General features: G+C 40.4%; 1 protein-coding gene across 1 annotated transcript; it reads right to left on the bottom strand.

Moving 5' to 3' along the window:
- Nucleotides 1–12,358: 12,358 nt before the first annotated feature.
- LOC148011010 (uncharacterized) lies at nt 12,359–13,608 on the bottom strand. The gene has a single exon (XM_087672106.1). It carries the CDS (start codon nt 13,449–13,451, stop codon nt 13,002–13,004), a length of 450 nt encoding a protein of 149 aa, XP_087528232.1. The 5' UTR covers nt 13,452–13,608; the 3' UTR covers nt 12,359–13,001.
- Nucleotides 13,609–19,180: the final 5,572 nt, after the last annotated feature.

Genomic DNA, 19,180 nt, shown 5'->3' with positions numbered 1-19,180 from the left:
TTCTCCACATACTTTTGGAGGGCACATTTGTCCACCAACTACTTTACAACTAGCTTCTCCAAGATGGCTTTGTCCAGGTTTACTGTGTGTGTTTGAAGATGAAATAGCTAAAGCCCCCTGTCTCAACACTCAGGCCATATCTAGTCTGCTCTTCTTCCGTGAAAGGGACCTTGCCACCTTTATCTTGCCCTACCATTGTGGATACCTATCATTCATCATAATCCAACATTAGTATTCCTCAAATGGCTTTTTTGGTAAGCACGAAATTTATTTTGCTTCCATGAAGAGAATGAACAAGCTGAATTAAAGACATGAAATTTTCGAACAACAGTCTATTCATTCAAAAACATTTTTGATATTTTTGACATTTTCTTTCCAACCCCTTTTTCCTTCTCTATTCCTTCCCGCTTTTAACTTTGATTAAGGCTTTTTGTTTCCTTCTTGCCTATGTTTTCTTAATCACCTTCTTAATCACCTTACCCCCTCGGCCCTCAAGAAATGATGAGAATCCTTCCTAGGATTGGACATGGGAGAGGTAAGGCATTTGAGCACACTATGGAGCTATCTACTTTGGCATAAGCCAATCATAGAAATCAGGTTGTATTCCAAGTGAGTATGCCAATCTAGATTACGAGGGCTAACGCATACTTGGATAATGTAAGATAGGACAGCGGTTAGAAAATCACCCAAGTTGATGCGGCTAGCCACATGTAGCTCCTCTTCTGTAAGGATGTGATCAATGTAAGAATGGGCCAAGGGTGGTCATCTTGGTGTTTGTTTTGAGTGATGGCCAAGACCCTAAAAGAGGTTGGTGCTACTTAAGTTGGGTCATACTCGGTTATTTTAATTGCATGTTACTTCTCAGCATTAGTCATTACTTGGCAACCCCATTTCTCCCATTGGAGACATAGGTTACATCATTTTTTTAAGAACGATGAGTAGAGTCAGCGAGGTGAGTGAGTTCCTCAAACTTAGCAGGTGACGCACGCCTTTGGGGCTTGTGGTATGATGTTATTAGCCGTCTTGTGAGCGCATGCTCTTGGAGATTTCACCATTATCAATCAACTTCTTTGCAACCTTGGGGAGTTTTACGCTCATGAACTCGTATTCTTCCCCAGTGTAGGATAAGGAACGAACATCAGAGTCAAGGGGTTCATCAAGTAAGCCGAGCTCAAGTCTTTCATAGCTCCTAGTGAACGATCTCCTGTATTCTCAGCAAAGTTCTTGGCGACCGATAGAAATGAATGTCGCTCGTAGGAAGGCCTAAGACCTGCTGGTGGTTGGGGTGGAATTGAGCTAGACAGTGATGGTTTGAGGGGCAATGGACTAGATAGTGGTGTATCTAAGGGTGACTCCGTAGTCTAATCTGTGTGTCTAGTGCTGCTTTGGGGTACTAAGGGTGGCTTTCAATGGCATAGATGGTGCATTGATTTCCTCTTGCATAGCCACTGGGGTGCCAAGCTCTTTGGACTTAGATGATTTCGGGGTATCAAGCTATTGTTTGGTTTGATAGATTGGTTGGGGTTTGATGACCGCAATCGTCACAGGTTTTTTAGGCTTTGCAGCTTGTGTTTCTTGGGTATTCGCTGCCTTAGTAGGAGTGTGGCTTCTTGGAGATGGGGTGGCAAGCGATGGACGTGGTTGGGCTATGCCCCTAGGATTTTCCTTCTTGGGAACCCATATCCAGGTGTTGCCTTCGTAATATCCTTGGGTCACAACAGATCTTTGAGGATCCATCACGGCTTGATTGTGCACCTATGTCGATAGCATCAGGTCAGTCTCTTAGGTTTCGAATGGTAGTTGTTAGCCTTGCGGGGATGTGTTTGCTTGCTACAAGTAGGTCACTTTTGGTGCCTTGGCACCCATTTAAGCTGGGCTCTGTGGCTTTGGGGATGGCCTTAGTTGATAGTGGTTTTGTAGTCTGGGTGGGTTGTGATGAGTCATGACCCCCCTCCATAGGCTTGGTCCTAGGTAGCTCTATCAATGGCATGGCAAGCTTAGATGGAGCCTTGCTACCCTTGTTGAAAGTTGTGATGATTCGAACGTTGCCAATGGCAAGGTGAATACGCTACATATCATAATCTACATTGCAATGTGCTTTCTTCTTGAAAGTGCATCCTAACAACGATTCTTGACATGCATCCTTCATATTTGGCAATACATAAAAGATGACTAATAGGCTCTTAGACTCGATAGAGACTACGATCTTGCACTTCCCTAGGAGTGCATATGACTTGCCCTCGAATGGGCTGAGTTTAGCGTTGGTGGGCTGTAGCTGTGGTTGACCAATGAGGGTCTAATGAGCGTGAGTCAAGACATTGAAGTCAACTCCCTCATCGATCAAGGCATCAAATGCGTGCGTGCAGCCAGGCGGTGGCTGTGATGCATAGGTATGCTAGTGCTACTACCTCCTCATCATTGTCCTCTAGTTCGGTGATGGTGGCTATGCGGACATTGACACAGGCTTCTAGCATAGGGGGCTCATGGAGTGGGTGTATAGGAGGGTAGTACTTCTTCATGCGACTGCCATTAAAGAAGCCTATACCCTCACCTTCAAGGGTTTCAAGTTCTACGTTGCCCGTCCTACTAATGGTACGCACTCAAAAAGGTCCTAATCATTTTAATTTTATTTTTTGCTTGTGGCCCTTTATCGAGTAGAGCAAAACAAGGTCTCCCTACTCAAAGTCATGTTGTTTGACATGCTTGTTGAACCACATCTTTGCTTGAGGGAGGAGGCTACTCATTCGGGCATCAAGGTAAGCTCACTATACCCCCTTGAGATCAAAAGCACGTTGACTAGGCGAGAGATAGCCATTTGTGCTCACTTGAAATGCTTGAAGCAATAAGCGGTCTGTGGGTCTTGACGGATGAGCTTGAGCTCCCACTTCAGAAGCGGGGTTGCAAAAGAGGTAAAGGCTCTAGTCCTTATGGTCAATAGAGCTATAGTTGCTTTGGAAAATACCTTGGGAGGTGGCTTAGGTGAGCAAGAGGGCACACCCTCTATTGTCACTGTAGACTATCACATAGATAGCATGAAGGAAGTCTTCATCAACAGTAACAAAGAATTTGTGTTTATCCATGATGTGGAGAAATTTTTTGGAGTGAGAAAGGATGAGGCATTATCAATGCTAGAAATCACCAATGACTTTCCCCTTGTGTCTGATGATCTGTCTATGGTGTATAGCAACCCGAAGAAGCTAGAAGATATGGAGGGTCCACTCATGGCTCTTAGAGATGATGTGGACTTGGTAGAGTGCACCATGGTTGGTACCCAAGAGTTTACGGCAGTGCATGCCATCTTGGTGAAAGGACAAGTGTCCTTGGAAGAGCAACAAGTCCCCCCCCCCAATCGACAAGTCTAAGTCAAGTGTGGACTTGACCAAACCCTTGGAGGTTGCCACTGATGTTGAGCAAGAAGTATATCAATAGTCCCTGTCTAGACACTTTGTTTTACTATGCTTACTATTTTGAGATGACTTAATATCAATGTAGGCCATGCTCGACATTGATGGTTTTGCAAGTCACCAGAAGGGCTGAGAAGTGTTCCAGAAGGATACCTCAATAGGGCACTACATTGGTTGGATCTCCTCTAGCAACATAGCCATTATCCATGCCATATTTACCCTAGATAGATGTGCTCAACCCTCTATTCTAAAGGCCCTGTCAAAAGTGTTGTGTGCATCCATCATCACCCCGAATGTGCACAAGATAATTCTTGTTAAAAAGGAATTGGTGAAGCACTTTTTTGGTACATGACTGTACAGAAGGGTACTACAAGCCATGGGCATTGGCAAATCCATAGAAGCTAGCCATGCTACCATGCAAGAGAGCATCAACATTGGGTTGCTACTAGGGGCCAAGAAGAGACATAAGAAAAACCATGTGAAAATCAAGCACTGGAAAAATGTCCTAAATTTTGTATCAAGCCCTAGGATTCCAAGCATAGCCTTGTAAAGAAAAAACTCATTCTACTCTATACTATAATACAAATATATTTTTCCTACAATCTATCTCTCAAGCATACTTGTTACTTTTTAGTATTCGATAGAGTCACAAGATTGAAGTTTTTTACGAACCAACATTACATGGTACAATTGTTAATATTTTCAAAGTATGAAAGATGCAAAAAACATAATTAAAATTTTGTAGTTTGACAGACTAGGGAGCTTAGTTTTACCTCAAAATGCCAAAAAATCGCTTTAAAAATGGTCAATTGAGCTATGTAGCATGCTTGGATGCTATGACTCATGAATGGCCAAGACAAAATGCCAAAAAAATGGACAAAAAAATGATCAATTAAGCTATGCAACATGTCATGTGGATGCTACAGCATGTGAATGGTCATCCTTCCCTAGATGCTATGGCCCTAGATGCTATGACATGTGAGTTTTCATCTTTCCCATTTATGCACCTAGCATCCAGGACCCATGTTGCATAGCTCAACTGACCATTCTTTTGGCCAAATTTTGGCAATTTGAGGTAAAAGTAGGCTACTTAACCTATCGAACCACAAATTTCTCAACTACAAATTTTCAAAAAAATTACTGTACCTTATCACTTGTATGGCACATGCTAACTTATGATTTGGCAAAGCAAAAAGGTTAACTAGATCGTTGCCTCAATAATTGACTGCTCATTCTACTTAATCGTTGAGTCTTCAATTAACCTTGAAAATCCAATCATTGCACCATCATACACAAATATAGTATGAGACTTTCGAGGCACAATAAAAAACAAAGGTTTTTCATTACATGTCAAAGTTTACAAAGTATATTGCATTGTAGAGTGTATCACAAAAACTCTAGGTCATTGGCATCTCTAATCTCTCTCCCCTCTTATCCATCTAGCTAATTGCATGTCTCTCTACATGAAGATTACTGCTTGATATGAATTGCACACAGATATGCGTCCTCAAAAAAAGAGACAATGTACAATTCTACAGCTTTCTAGATAGCCTCCATTGCCACTCCTTGCATGCGGAATTGATGTACATAAGAATAAATTATTTCCTTCATTAATCACGCAAAGGGCACTTTCCTAATCAACAAGTATGTGCTCTTTTGGTACTTGCGGATCTCCCTGAGAGTTTCTATGTGATAATTATTCCTCCCCTTTAGCCTTTACCCTAGGACTCATCTGGTTCGACCTCGCTGTGGTTGTCGTCCTTATGCTTTTTGGGGTTGAGGTTGGGGCTCGGGTGTGGGTTTCTTGGCAGGGAGTGGTTTTAGAGTGGAGGGGAGGGGTGTTGGAGGAGGTGGGGGAAGTGCCTTTGCTTGCTTCATTCTCTTGTTGTTGATTGTCACCTTTCATATCCTCACTTGCTTCTTCCTCTTGGGAACGATTTGTGCTACTATTGGAGTCATCTCGATGGCCAAAAGCAGGGATCACTTTGCTTTGCCATGGTGGACAAGTGAATACTTACCCTTGACCTTGGCCTGGTAGTGGATGTCATTGTAGAGTTTGCTTGGTGTGGACCATGAGGTAGATTAGAAGAGGAGAAGAGAAGACAACAATAGAAATATGAAATAAGAAATTAACTAAAAGATCTCTATTTATATGAGACCTAATATTAGAGTTTAAGGGGGGTTCACATGTAGTTTTACATATGTGTCCATTTCGACCATTCTATCATGCTACATGTGTATTCATTACAGATGTATTTCACCACTTTTTCTTATAACTTTCTTGGATTTGTTGCTTGAGAGATTTAGCCAATGCAATAGCCTTAGCATTCTCCAAATGTGATGGACTAATTGAAGGTACATCTATAAAACCAATCAAACATTTCTACAAGATGGCTTTTCTTAACATGACCGCCTCCATGGCAAGTATTCTTGAAATATGCACCACAAGCCCACTAATGAAACTTTTCTATACCTTGGGTGCTCTAATTTCCAAAGACCCATACTTCTCCAAAACATATGATCCATGAGTATATAATATGTGTTACAAAGGTATAGAGCATTGACATTATATTTGAAATGTCAGAGTATATAAATATAAAAGAACATGCAAGTAGTAGAGTTGAAGGTGTACCATGTAGTGGGTGATGTTAATTTATCCCCATGCATTGACAACTAGCTTTGTAAAATCATTGACCATTTCATGAAATTAAACTTGAGTGAAACAATCTGTTGATGAGTTTAGCATTATACATACTAGCTTGTCAAAAGTATGCTAAATTTACACCCAAACATTCTCAAGACTAGGGTCTCTTTCCAAATTTGTACTACATTTGCATAGATCTTTTCACAACTCCCACTTTAACTTTGATGCCTTGCCAGTCTTATTGTTTTCTTTGAAACTATATGTGGATATGGAGTGTATTGAAAGATCTAAGAGAAAACTGTGCTACTAGCCACTAAATTTCCTTTTTCGATTGTGCATTGAATGGTTGGGTAAGCATGCTATCTTTTGCATAAGCTATAGCATAATTCATCAATGCAAGACCCACCCTCTCTAACTTGCATTACTTTACGTAAACAAGTGTACTACATTGAATCCATTATGTTATATTAGGACAAGTCAATACCCTCCGAGCATTGCACCTTGTAGAAATGAGCTATGTCACATTGCAACTTAACCCAATCAACAAAAATATTATTGAAGGTATCATAGTCATAAGAGATATTTCTAGCTTTAGTTCACTTCACTTGCATTTTGTCAGTGAAAAAGATATTCTCCTATTGAATCAACAATAGGTATATTTCATGCTCATCTTATAGCTCTCAGCCAAAATGGATGAGGCAAAATCATGTGATTTATTTTGCTATGAGTGAATACATTTGTTATCATACCGTATATGGTCTCATAGCCTTGTCAACTAGTCCTGGCTGTATCACATGCTATTTGAACTTCTTCCACAAATAAACTATTAAGAATATCTGTAAAAACCTTGTTCAAAGCGATAAGCTAGAGGGCTCAATGTCAAGGATCTCTTAAAATTCCAATCAAATGCTTACATTTAAAGAATGCCTTTAGAAGCTTCATCTCCTGACCCTTACCTTAGCCCTCCATCATCATTGAAAAGTTCTTTTAAAAAAATAGATATTTTCAAGGAATATAGTAGATTTATATTGACTTTCAATAGAAAATGATGAACCTTAATGCTTGCATACATCTTTTTCACACTCCGCTATTCAAGGATAGTGATAGCCATGGTAGTATTCAACATTTCCTTTCCTTATAACCCATGGGAGTTTGCTTGCACCTTTGTAACTTTGCTTTTGTAATATTCTTATCCTTCTTCATTTTCTCCAAAAGTGATTTTAATGAAGCATTCTCCTCCTCCAAAGTTGAATTTCTTTGTGTATTATTTGTCATCTCATGTCTCTTATCCTTACACTACTTCAATTCTTCTCCAAGCTTCTAGACTTTGATTTGTTGAACTTGTAGGGTTTTTTGCAATACATTTAAAGAACCATGGGATTGCAACAAAGATTGATGAGTGCTATATAGCATTACTTGATAATATTGATGCATATAGATATATCCATCTAAGCATTTGCAATAACCTAGTAGACCATTTTCACCATCCCTAATAAAAGTGAGCAATGAAGAAGTGAAATTGAAAGGTGGATTTAGCCTAGTGCTAGTATCATTAGGATACAATGAATCATCCACCCAAAGACCAATATTTTTATTTCCCTCTATATGATATTGGGAAGCAATTGTTGCATGTAGACCATACTTGCTAAAATGAGACTTTGCAATAACATACTCTTTATCTACACAAATATGCGCAAATCCATCTTCCTCTTACGATTGCTTATGCTCCTAAATGGTTTCATTAGGAAATACAACGCAGGAGAGAAAATGGAGTAGATTAAGTTATCATGGTATAATATCGATTTGAAAGGATTAGAGGACAAAAGAGTGTACAAAAAATGCTTATATGCATATATAATATGACTAGGTACCACTAGAGATGGAAAAGACCATATCTTGAGAGGGGAGAAAAAAAGGCACGTTTTGGGGTCAAAATTAGTCCACCCTATTGATATCGCATTTAGAGGAATAATGGAGTATAAAGTAGATATGTAACTACCTCTTCAAGGTCCCAAGCATCATATGTGTGGGTATTAAAAAACATAAATTGATTTGAAAGGCCTTTAGTGCAAAAAGTGTATAGAAAATGAGTATTTCAACTTGTAAAGGGTCTTTAATGCAAAACAGTATATAGAAAATGAGTATTTCAACTTGCAATATGATTGGGTACCTTTTAAGAAAAAGAAACCCATTTTTGTGAAATGTTTAAAAATCTATTTTTTGGGTAAAAATAAATCTGAGTTGCTAATGTGACCCTTTTGAAAGAGTGGTGGTCCTATCTTAGAAAATGAAAAAGACTACTTACCGAGGTGAAAAGAAATGGAGACCCCCCCCCCCCCCCCTCTCCCTCCTCTCTTTCTAGGTAGGGTCCACCACAAAAAGTGGGTGGAGCCTAGGAATGTAAGGGGGGCCAAGGGACAAAAAGGCATGCAATAATGACCATTAAAGAGGGTCTAATCTAATATTAAGGATTCTTAATCAACTTCTTATTAGGCCCTTTTTGAGTCCATATTCTCCCTAATGCCTAAGACGATTTCAACAAAGTGAAAGTTTCCTTAGATGAGCTCAAAAGCACAACAATGTTGAAGGCATAAAGACACTCAAGTGCTTCAATCATCCTAAATGATAAACAAGAATCATCAACATTGAGGGCCTAAATTCTTCATGCAATATGTACATTGGCTATTACCTCAAGATCCATTGACTTTCTCAAAAGGATATGTGAATTACTCCTCTAAGAAGTCCAATCTTTGTAAGTAATTATGATTCTCATCAACAATAATTACTCATGCATCAAGGCTTGTGCTTTAGTCATCTTGGCTCAACATTCATTCTATGCACTCTAACAATACCAAGAGTTGGGATTAAAATCATGACCAACCTTCTAATCTCTAATACTTCCTATTCATCTTGGAAAGGCTAGAAGCCTCATTATATTGCACTCATATCTTCATTCAAAAGAAAAAAAAAGCATCCACGTGCACTACATTGCACCGAGGGGTCCTCAAGTTAGGTACATTTGGTGTCCCTAGTCGATCAGCTCCATTGCAAGTTGATCCTGGTTAGGAATGAGGTAGATCTTCCCCTACAAGGATAGAGTCAAGTGACCCGAGGTGATGAAGTTTGAATATTCCATATGGGGATTCTAGATGGAGTTGCCTAAGTATCTCCCTTTATGGACTACCAAAATTTGTGATGTCAAGGATTTCATTAAATAGGCACATCATATGTGATATCAAAGCGAAAGAAAATTGTAGTTGTAAATCAAATTAGAATTGTTTTCAAATCTTGTATAGAATTATGACTAAATTAACTTCCTTGTAAAGTGTCTTTACCACTACTAGCAAATGATAGATTTTTTCAAAATGATGGAACTTGGTAATCCTTTTTAGTGTTTCAAGCTATATTCACTTCATCCATGGACTCTTGGAATTTTAATTGGAGAGATCAATTCATGTTTGCCTTGGATTGAATCTATAATCCATCTCCATTGTACCATAAAAGGCATTGGACATGCAAAGGTGTGTACTGCTTTATCAATGTTGATCACCTTGCTTACATCCCAACTAACTTGAAGAGGATTCAATGGATGAAAACCCTCAAAGGTCAAGTTCAAGGATCTAATTGTGGTAGATCTAGCTAAGATCAAAGATGTACAAGAATGGCCACCTCTGACGTCGCTCAAGGAAGTGCAAAGCTTTCTAGGTTTGATCGGATGGTATTGAGTTTTCATCAAGGAATATTCCTTAGCTGCACCCATCACTGACTTGCTTAGGAAGCAAACCTACATTGTGTGGACCCCAATTGAGCAATTGAGCTTTAAGAAACTCAAGCAAAGTTTGGTGATAGCTCCTATCTTAAAGATTCCTGATCTTTACCAAGAATTTGAGATCATGATCATTTGGTGGCCTACGCTTCAAGGAACCTTAAGACACATGAGAGAAATTATGCCACGACCTAGAACTGCTAATAGTGATTCATACTCTCAAGTGGTGGAGATACTACTTGCTTGGAAAACAGTTTACCGCAGTCATTGATCATAAGAATTTCAATTGGATCTTTACCCATCTAGATCTAAAAACATGAGACAACAAAGATGGATGGTCTTGTTATAATACACCTTTGAGATCAAATATGGGCCTTGCAAGGAAAATGTAGTTGCAAATACAATAAGCCACAAAGTGTTTATCAATGCTCTCATCTTGGAAGAACCTTCAAGGGCAGAGTCACCAACTACTATAATATCTAGCTACAAATACAATAAGCCACATAGTGTTTCTCAATGCTCTCATCTTGGAAGAACCTTCAAGGGCAGAGTCACCAACTACTATAATATCAATGCCAAGTAACCCTATCACCTAGATGGCAAAGGAAGAAGTATCCAAGGACCTAAAATACAAACAATTACAAAAGGGATGCCTACTTAGGGTGCGAGTGCATATTGTTTTGAACATTATTGTAAGTGCAACCAAGTCCAGAAGTGTGATTGAGAGCACGAAGTTCCATAAGTGTTTGTAACACTAGTGCAAGAGATCCTAAGTGTTTGTAACACTAGTGCAATAGAGGATCTCTCTCTCTCTCTCTCTCTCTCTCTCTCTCTCTCTCTCTCTCTCTCTCTTGTGGAGAAAGTAGCAAGGGAGTAGGCTTTCTATGTTTCCATGGAAAGTCTCATCATTGCGACTTGCACAAGAGGTTTAGATGTTCACATCGATTCAATCATTGGCACAAAAGCTCTTTACTTCTCTCTTTCTCTCTCGATCCATTTTTTCGTGCTTCACGTAAGGGTCCAATATTTTTGTCCATTCTCACTTTTTCTAAGGTTCATTCATAGTGGTGTTGTATCATGGGCAACACAATTGAGCACACTTCAATCTCTCAAGAGTGCACCATATTCCTCTTCCTCTTTGCCAACCTCTCCATCAACCTCCTTTGAACAACATGGGCTACATTCCGATGCACCATACTCAATAGGATGTTCAAATTTGGCCATGTGTTGGCCATCACCTTTTAGCACCTAAAGCCCTACCACAAATGCCATTAATACATTTAGCACACATGCAACAATCCTTGACATACAATTCTCTTTGAACACAACCACACTTACAACAATTGCACAGCACACTTGACAATGAGTTTTGAAAGTGACAATACGCTAGATAGGCAAGTAAGAGGCTGCAACATATTGAAATACTCGATGAAAGAACACAATAGTGCTCAAAGTACCCTAACCCACAGAGTTTTTCTACAACATTTTTCCCTTGTTAGATGAAATGTAAGAAGGATTGAGCAAGCCAACACCTTTACATGGTGAGACTCTTATCTCACTCTTCTTAGCATAGAGGTGAGAGCCAAAGTTAAAGCACCAATCAATTGTCACTATGCTTAGTCATACCATGTACTTACTATAAGCATCAAAACATGTACTAGCCCAATCTAGACACACTCCTATTACTCCATGTCCAACATATTCATAGGGGTGTTTTGATGTTGAATGGATGCTAAAGTGTACAAAAGGGTAATAATATGTGCAAAATTTTAGAGAAGCATCATGCTCATGTTCAATTTACAATAGAGGTGGTTTATATGTGATGTGTTTCATTCTAATTCTCAACCTAAAATTCTTCTAATTGTGATACCTAATGTCTTACCTTGCATGAATGCTTTGTCATTGAAGCTAAATATTTTTATCGCATTTGTCTTCAGTGCTAGTGCAAGATTTAGGCCCCAACAAATTGTTGTAGTTGATGTTTTCAATGGAGAAGAAGTAAAATTACAACAAACGACACCCTTACCATACAAGGTAGCTTGGGACTCAAAGCACGCTCCTTTTTCCTAATGGTGCTAGGCTTTGCACAACCTAGGCCCAAGGCACCTGGTTTCTATATTTATTTATAAAGCATTATTCTATAAACTAGATAATGAGCTTCATTTGAACACAAAGCTTAGAATTTAACGAAGTGACCTTAGAAATGTGACCTGTGTTCAATCAATATATAATCTCTCTCTCTCTCTCTCTCTCTCTCTCTCTCTCTCTCTCTCTCTCTCTCTCTCTCTCTCAAAAAGATCCCACATTTGTAAGGACCATATTCCCGTCAACAGCCTCAAAAGATTAACGTAAACATTAGAAGAGCAAAGATGAAAATGGTTGCCCGTGCTCACGTTAGACCCACATATCCATTCACATTCATTCTAAAGCCAAGACCCTCCAACCCATTCACATTCATCTTGTTTAAGAATTACTAAACAAGGCCACTAAAAAAGACCGTCCACGATCTGGAGAGAGAGCATGAGAACCTTCACCCATTCAAACTTTGTAAATGAAGAAAGAGCTTTGAACTCTCGACACCCACCCACCTCCAGAATTTGAGGGTGCGGGATGTAAATTGGGGAGATACTTAAAATGATATTTTCCGATACATCTACAACAAACTTCCTGATTACTACGATTTGCTAAACATGCAGCCAGTGTCAGAACATGCGAGAAGAAAGCCTTCCTACACGGGCATCACAGATCTCATCTTCCAGAATCACTAGCCTCCGCCATGAACAAACCCATTACCCACAGCACCATGCACATTTTCTGCTATATGAGCAAAAATGCACTGTAATGCATCAGAAGAGCCAACCATGGCATACAATTATGGTTGTTCTGAAAGACAAGTACTCTTGCTACAGAAGATGAGCAAATTAGAAGTTCTACCCCTATCACTGAAGGAGAGATTTGTCAGAAAATGAAGAGTGAGACAAGATTCGAATGAAAACCTGCTTGCTAGTACGGATTGCACAGCCTCTCTGTGAAGAAATATGAGTGATACAGTACGCACATGTGCGTAATGTGAGACGCGTTCGTATTGCCAGAACATGGAAGATTACAGCCTCAGAGGGCAAACTTAGGGTTTCTGGTGGACTTGACAAGGGCGTGAAACCTGATGCAGAGCCTAGCAGAGCGACGATCACTGCTGCAGCAGAGAGAAAGCGGCGGACGGATGCCAGCGGCCGATTCCAGCCGCAGACTTGAAGAAGGTCTGGTCGGGCTTCGACTCGTCGGTGAAGATCTCGACAATGGAGACCCAGAGGAGGAGCTCCTTGGCCTTGACGCCGGTGATCCTGCGGAGACGGCGGGGCTCGAGGAAGCCGGTGACCTCGCGCGCGTAGGAGCAGGTGGTGCGGATGGCCTTGAAGGTGTGCTCAGAGGAGCCCTTCGCCTTCTTGGTCTTCTGCTTCACCCAGAAGAAGCCCGTGCTCTCCACAAATCCCACCTCCTCTATCTCCTCCAGAGGCAGGAGCCCGTTCGGGAGACCCATGCTCTCAAGCAGCGATACCGCTTTGGGGAAGCACGCCTCGTGGCCATGGAGGACCAGCGCCCCGGTTCTCCGCTCGTCCTCTACAGTTACAGTTGCCATTTTCAGAAAGTGGGACGGGCACACAGACAGATACCAGAGAGAGACTGTGTGTGCGAGTGAGTGAGGCTGTGTGTGTGTGTGTGAGTCTCTCTCTCTCTCTCTCTCTTGCGAGTGTGCAAGCGTGCTTTACGTCGACAGCAAGGCTTTATGGTACTCTTGCTAGTAAATATGGCCTACTCGGTCCTTCTTTCATAGGTCTTTGCATTATTAATATAGGAAATAAACGTAAGGTAGCTGGTGGTAGGTCGCTGCAAATACCCAGTTTCAAAGTCTAGCTAGCTGATCCCTTGACAATGCCAAAACGGTAACCGCACAGAAATGTTTTGCCCATCCAAGGTTGAAATGTGGCTGGTGTTTAGGGGGAAAAATATGGCATTCATCAATCTTATAACTAAGATGCCTAACAAATAGCTAGTTTTCATTAGGACAAGCTTTCAATTCGTTTATGAAACTCGGCCCGGAAAAACACACTACAAAACAGTTCTATAAGAACATTGTGCCAAAATCAACTGCTCTTATGAGATTCGAGATTGTCGAGAAGCGATTTCAATGCCTACTAGTTTCCAACTTATGTTTATCCGAGTAGTTCACACCTTATGACTCATTACTTAGTTTTGCTGTGTTGATATTTTTAACTCAAATATTTCCTTAACGTGTCTTTTTTCACATTAGTTTTTATCTAAATGGGATGTATGAAGTATGTATTAGCCATCATAAAACTACAACTTTCCAAGACAAAGTCATGTAGAAATAGTCATGCAATAAGGATGATCTACGAAGCTTTTCTAATCATCTTCGCAATGCTCTATAGGTACTATTTGAGGCATTTCATCATAGCCATGGTTATCTCCAAGCTTCTTGGGAGAATCTCACCAAGGAGACTAATACCACTTTCAACCTTGCCAAAAAGCACTTAATTCCTAGCTTTTCATATATGATAGAAAATAGTTGCTCTATAGGATTTTGCAATTCTTTTCTCCTCCTAACATTGTAGTTCATTGCAGAAGTTATTTTTTAGGGAATATTATTTTAGGTAATTATCCTTATCAACAATTTCACATTCATGTTCACCTTGTCATTGTTGGAGACAAGCAACCTTCTCAACAAAATTTTGTTACATCATTAATGTGGAGAGGGAGGGAGGGAGGGAGGGAAGGAGAGGGAGAGATGCAATGCTTTCCATTTGATAACAAGTTTCAAACGCAAAGCTTGCATTCTACCCAAAACCAAAAACTAGCCCACATGAAATGGAACAATTCCCAATTTTGGGTGAAGAATATCAAAACCATTTTTCAAAAACCAATTGATATGAATAGCCCCAATGATTGGCTATGCTCTTGCCACAAATGTAAGAGCACAACAAAATAGCACCTAGTTTTGAGAGCAAGTATTGGGCTCAATTAGAGGACAAGAGCCAATCTTTGGTTATGCTTGTGCCACAAATAAAATAATATTCAACTTTAATAATGTAGTAAAATAGCATTTAAATTTGATCACATGGCATCAAGTGCATGACTTGAGTATAGAATAAGAGCCAATGATTAGTAGCTCCTACCATATACGATAAATATCATGCCACACAATTCCCAACAAGGGGAGTGGGGGTCAGTTAACCATAGGAAACAATAGGAAAGTGGGGGGGTCAAATCGTTGCACTCACATTACAATACATTAATAAAGTGGGGGATCTAGCATTGAAGCAAGTTTATGTGATGTGATTGGTAAAGGAAAATGAGGATCCAATTGCAAAGTAGAAGATTCTAGCAAGCTGGTTGGTGCAACCCAACATGGCAAAACATTAATTGAATGTCAATGTCTTACATCATGGACTTGTTGTCATGAGGCACCTCACATCTTTACAATTGACTCAACATCTCGATTGCTTTGGTAATTCCACTCTTTGATCAGTTAAGATGGGCTACATAGACTTTTACATAATTCATTTTTTAAAAGTTGCTTCATGATTTCCAAAGAGAATAAAAATTATGATAACATGCTCTCTCTCTCTCTCTCTCTCTCTCTCTCTCTCTCTCTCTCTCTCTCTCTCTCTCTCTCTCTCTCTCTCTCTCTCTCTCTCTCTCTCTCTCTCTCTCTCTCTCTCTCTCTCTCTCTCTCTCTCTCTCTCTCGTTCAAGATGTTGGGGGTAAAGCCACCTGTGCCTAGCCGCCTATGTATTACTACCTGACAATACCTACACACATGTACATTGCAGTATTGGAAGAGAGAGGGAGAGAGACAATGTAATGGAGTAGCAACCTGACCTTCAGGTTTTTCATCATCTTCCATTATTTCATAGACTTCTAGCATAACATAAGTGTATACAATAGTACTAAGGTCCGTAGGACCATTCACACTAGGTCTAAGACCACCGACTTATTTAATGTCCCACACTTGCTGATACAGCTGGACAAGACTAATGTCGGTCACACATACTAGCAGGAGAATAGTATGAGCTTGATATTCTAACACTCCCCCTCAAGCTCAAATCATCTGATGAACTCCAAGTAGTTGTCTAAAACTACTAAACTTATCTTTACCCAAAGACTTGGTAAAGATATCTGCAACATGTTCATCAGTCTTCACATGCATAAGATCTACTCTCCCTGCAAGAACCATCTCTCTGATAAAATGGTAGTGTACCTCTATGTGTTTTGTCCTGGCATGGTATACTGGATTCGTTGCCAGGAGTACACTACTGAGATTGTCACATAATAAGGTCAGTGGAGCATCCACCTGAATATCCAAATCAGCCATAAGCTTGAGCAGCCATGAAATCTCACATGCTGCCAATGCAACACCCCTGTAGTCTGCCTTAGTGCTAGACAATGTAACCGTTGGTTGCTTCTTGCTGCTCCAGCTAATCATGCCACTTCCAAGGCCAAAACCATAACCACTCGTAGATCTGTGATCATATGAGCATCCTGCCCAATCCGCATCTGTGTATCCAACTAGTTTCAAGGGCTTATCTCTCATATAGAACAACCCATAATCTACAGTGGACTTAACATATCTCATAATCCACCTAACAGCATCCAAATGTGGCTTCCTGGGCTTTTGCATAAACTAACTTATGAGCCCAACTGCATAACTCAAATCCGGCCGAGTGATGGTCAAGTAGATCAGACTTCCAACCATCTGCCTGTACAAAGTCACATCCTAAAATTCAGCTCCAGTGCTAATGTCCAGCTTGACATTCTGATCAAGGGGTGTATCCAATGGTTTGCATTCAGCCATGCCATACTTCTTTAGCATTTCCATGGCATAATGTTTCTGCATAAGCCATAAACCATTTTCAGCCTTGATTACCTCAATACCCAAAAAGTATTTCAATTCACCTAGATCTTTCATGTCAAATTCAGATTTCAGCATCTTCATTACATGATGTATGCCCAAGTCATCATCACCAGTGATTATCAAATCATTAACATATATGACCAGCACTACCACAAGCCACTGTCGGTCTTCTTTGTAAATAGGCTGTGATTAGCCCTACCAATAGTAAATCCCAACCTCTGTAAGTAATTACTGATCCTAGCATGCCAAGCTCTCGGAGCCTGCTTCAGCCCATACAATGCCTTTTCAGCTTGCATACATAATGTTGAAAATCAGGGTGAATATACCCTTCTGGATGAACCATATAGACATCCTCTGCTAAGTCATCGTTAAGAAATGCATTCTTAACATCCATTTACTGTAATTTCCATCCTCTAGCAGCAGCCAAAGCAATCACAGTGCGTATGGTTGCCATTTTGGCAACAGGGCTGAATGTTTCCTCATAATCAAGTCCATATTGTTGGGTATACCCCTTAGCAACCACCCTGGCTTTGTACCTTTCCACACTGCCATCTGACTTGCATTTGATTTTGTAGACCCATTTGCAGCCAATGGTCTTTTTTCCTTCAGGTTGTGGCACAAGATCCCATGTCTTATTTTCAGCCAAGGCATTCATTTCTTCATCCATAGCTGCACACCAGTTCTCATTTTCCCCTGCTTTAGTATATGTACCTAGTTCTTTGATCTCCATCACTTTTGTCATGTAAGCATAATGCTTTGCAGTGTAGCCACTATATGTCAACCTGTCAACATGGTATCTAACCCTCTGTGAGCATCTAAGCTGTGGTGCACTGCTCGATTCCCCTCTCTCATGAGGCAGAATGTACATGCTCTGCCTTGCGCCAGGCGTATAAATAGTTGGAATACCAAGTTCACTGTCTAAAGTGTCAGTAGACTCATATCCTGAAGTCATTCTACCAGGTGTCATCATACCAGATGCATCCTCGGTAACTTTCTATTTTCCTTTGCTGTCCAAGACATCATATCTCCCCCTCACTGACATACTGGTGTTAGTGGACGGTGAGCTTCTCAATCTCCCTGTCCATGGGGATACTATATGACTACTAGGTCCTGTCATAGCAGTGCTTTGCTGCATATCAACTGTAGATACATGAGTAGAAGGCATATCTGATGGCACTGTAGCCGGTGATACATATCAAAAACCCATCTCATAAAAAATAATATCCCTACTCACCAAGGTCTCCCTGGTAAAGGGATCATAGCATTTGTATGCCTTCTTCTCTTGTGAATATCCAATGAAGACACACTTATGCGCTTTTAGATCCAGCTTCTTCCTTTTTTCATTTGGAATATGCACATAAGCAAGACAACCAAAGACTTTCATGTGACTTACATCCGGCTTATAGCCATACAACTTCTCAAACGGTGTCATCTCATGAATACCTACATTGGGAGTCTGATTCAAGATATACATGGCTGTCATAACAGCCTCAGCCCAATAATAGAGTGGCATCTTCTTCTCATTCATCATGGCATGAGCAGCTTCCATCAAGACCCTATTCTTCCTTTCAACTACCCCATTCTGCTGAGGAGTGTAGCTGCAGGTAAGTTGCCTACGTCTGCCATTTTCAGCCAGAAAGTTGTCAAACTCATTTGACACATACTCCCCACCACTATCTGACCTCAAGCAAGAGATATAACAGTCAAATTCCTTTTCAACCTGCTTTTTAAACTACTGAAAAATAGCAAACACCTCATCCTTTGTCTTCAGAATGTAAACCCAAGTATAGCGACTGTAATCATCAATGAATGTAACATAATACTTCGAGCCTCCCATGGATGCATTATGGGCTGGCCCCCAAACATCAGAGTGCACTAACTGCAACGGACGTGTACTCTGCCTTACATGCCTGACAAATGGCAACCTTGACTGCTTACCAAACTGGCAAGCATCACATACATCACTAATATCTGAATATTGGAACTTGGGTAGAACTGTAACAGGCTGCTTTTTCTACATAATTTGTAGTCTTTGCAAATTTACATGCCCCACTCTCTTGTGCCAAATTTCCAAGTCTCTGATAGTGCCAGAACCATGGGCAAACATGGCTGAATTCAGCTCTGGCAAGGTAGCATCAAGAGTAAACATTCTGCCATTCCTGTGACCACGAGCTATTAGCTTGCATCCATTACTGAACGCTTCAATAAAGAAACCATGCTTATTGAATCTAACTTGCAAGTTCTGCTCCGCCGTCATCTGACCAACAGACAGTAGGTTCTTCGTAATCGAAGGAACATGCAATACATCATGCAAATTTTTCTTTTTGCCATCATGAACCACAAGAGGCACTTTGTCTTTATGCTCAATGCTATGCTGCGTGTCATCACCTGTTCAGACATAGCCATTTTTTTCAGCCACCACCATATCAGTGAAC

The sequence above is a fragment of the Lygodium microphyllum genome, chromosome 29 (genome assembly GCF_053477565.2).
Source record: "Lygodium microphyllum isolate KBCC chromosome 29, Lygodium_microphyllum_v1.1.10, whole genome shotgun sequence".
In the NCBI taxonomy this organism is placed as follows: domain Eukaryota; kingdom Viridiplantae; phylum Streptophyta; class Polypodiopsida; order Schizaeales; family Lygodiaceae; genus Lygodium; species Lygodium microphyllum.
Note: the sequence above shows the minus strand (reverse complement) of the source record. Positions and strands in the feature narration are given on the sequence as shown.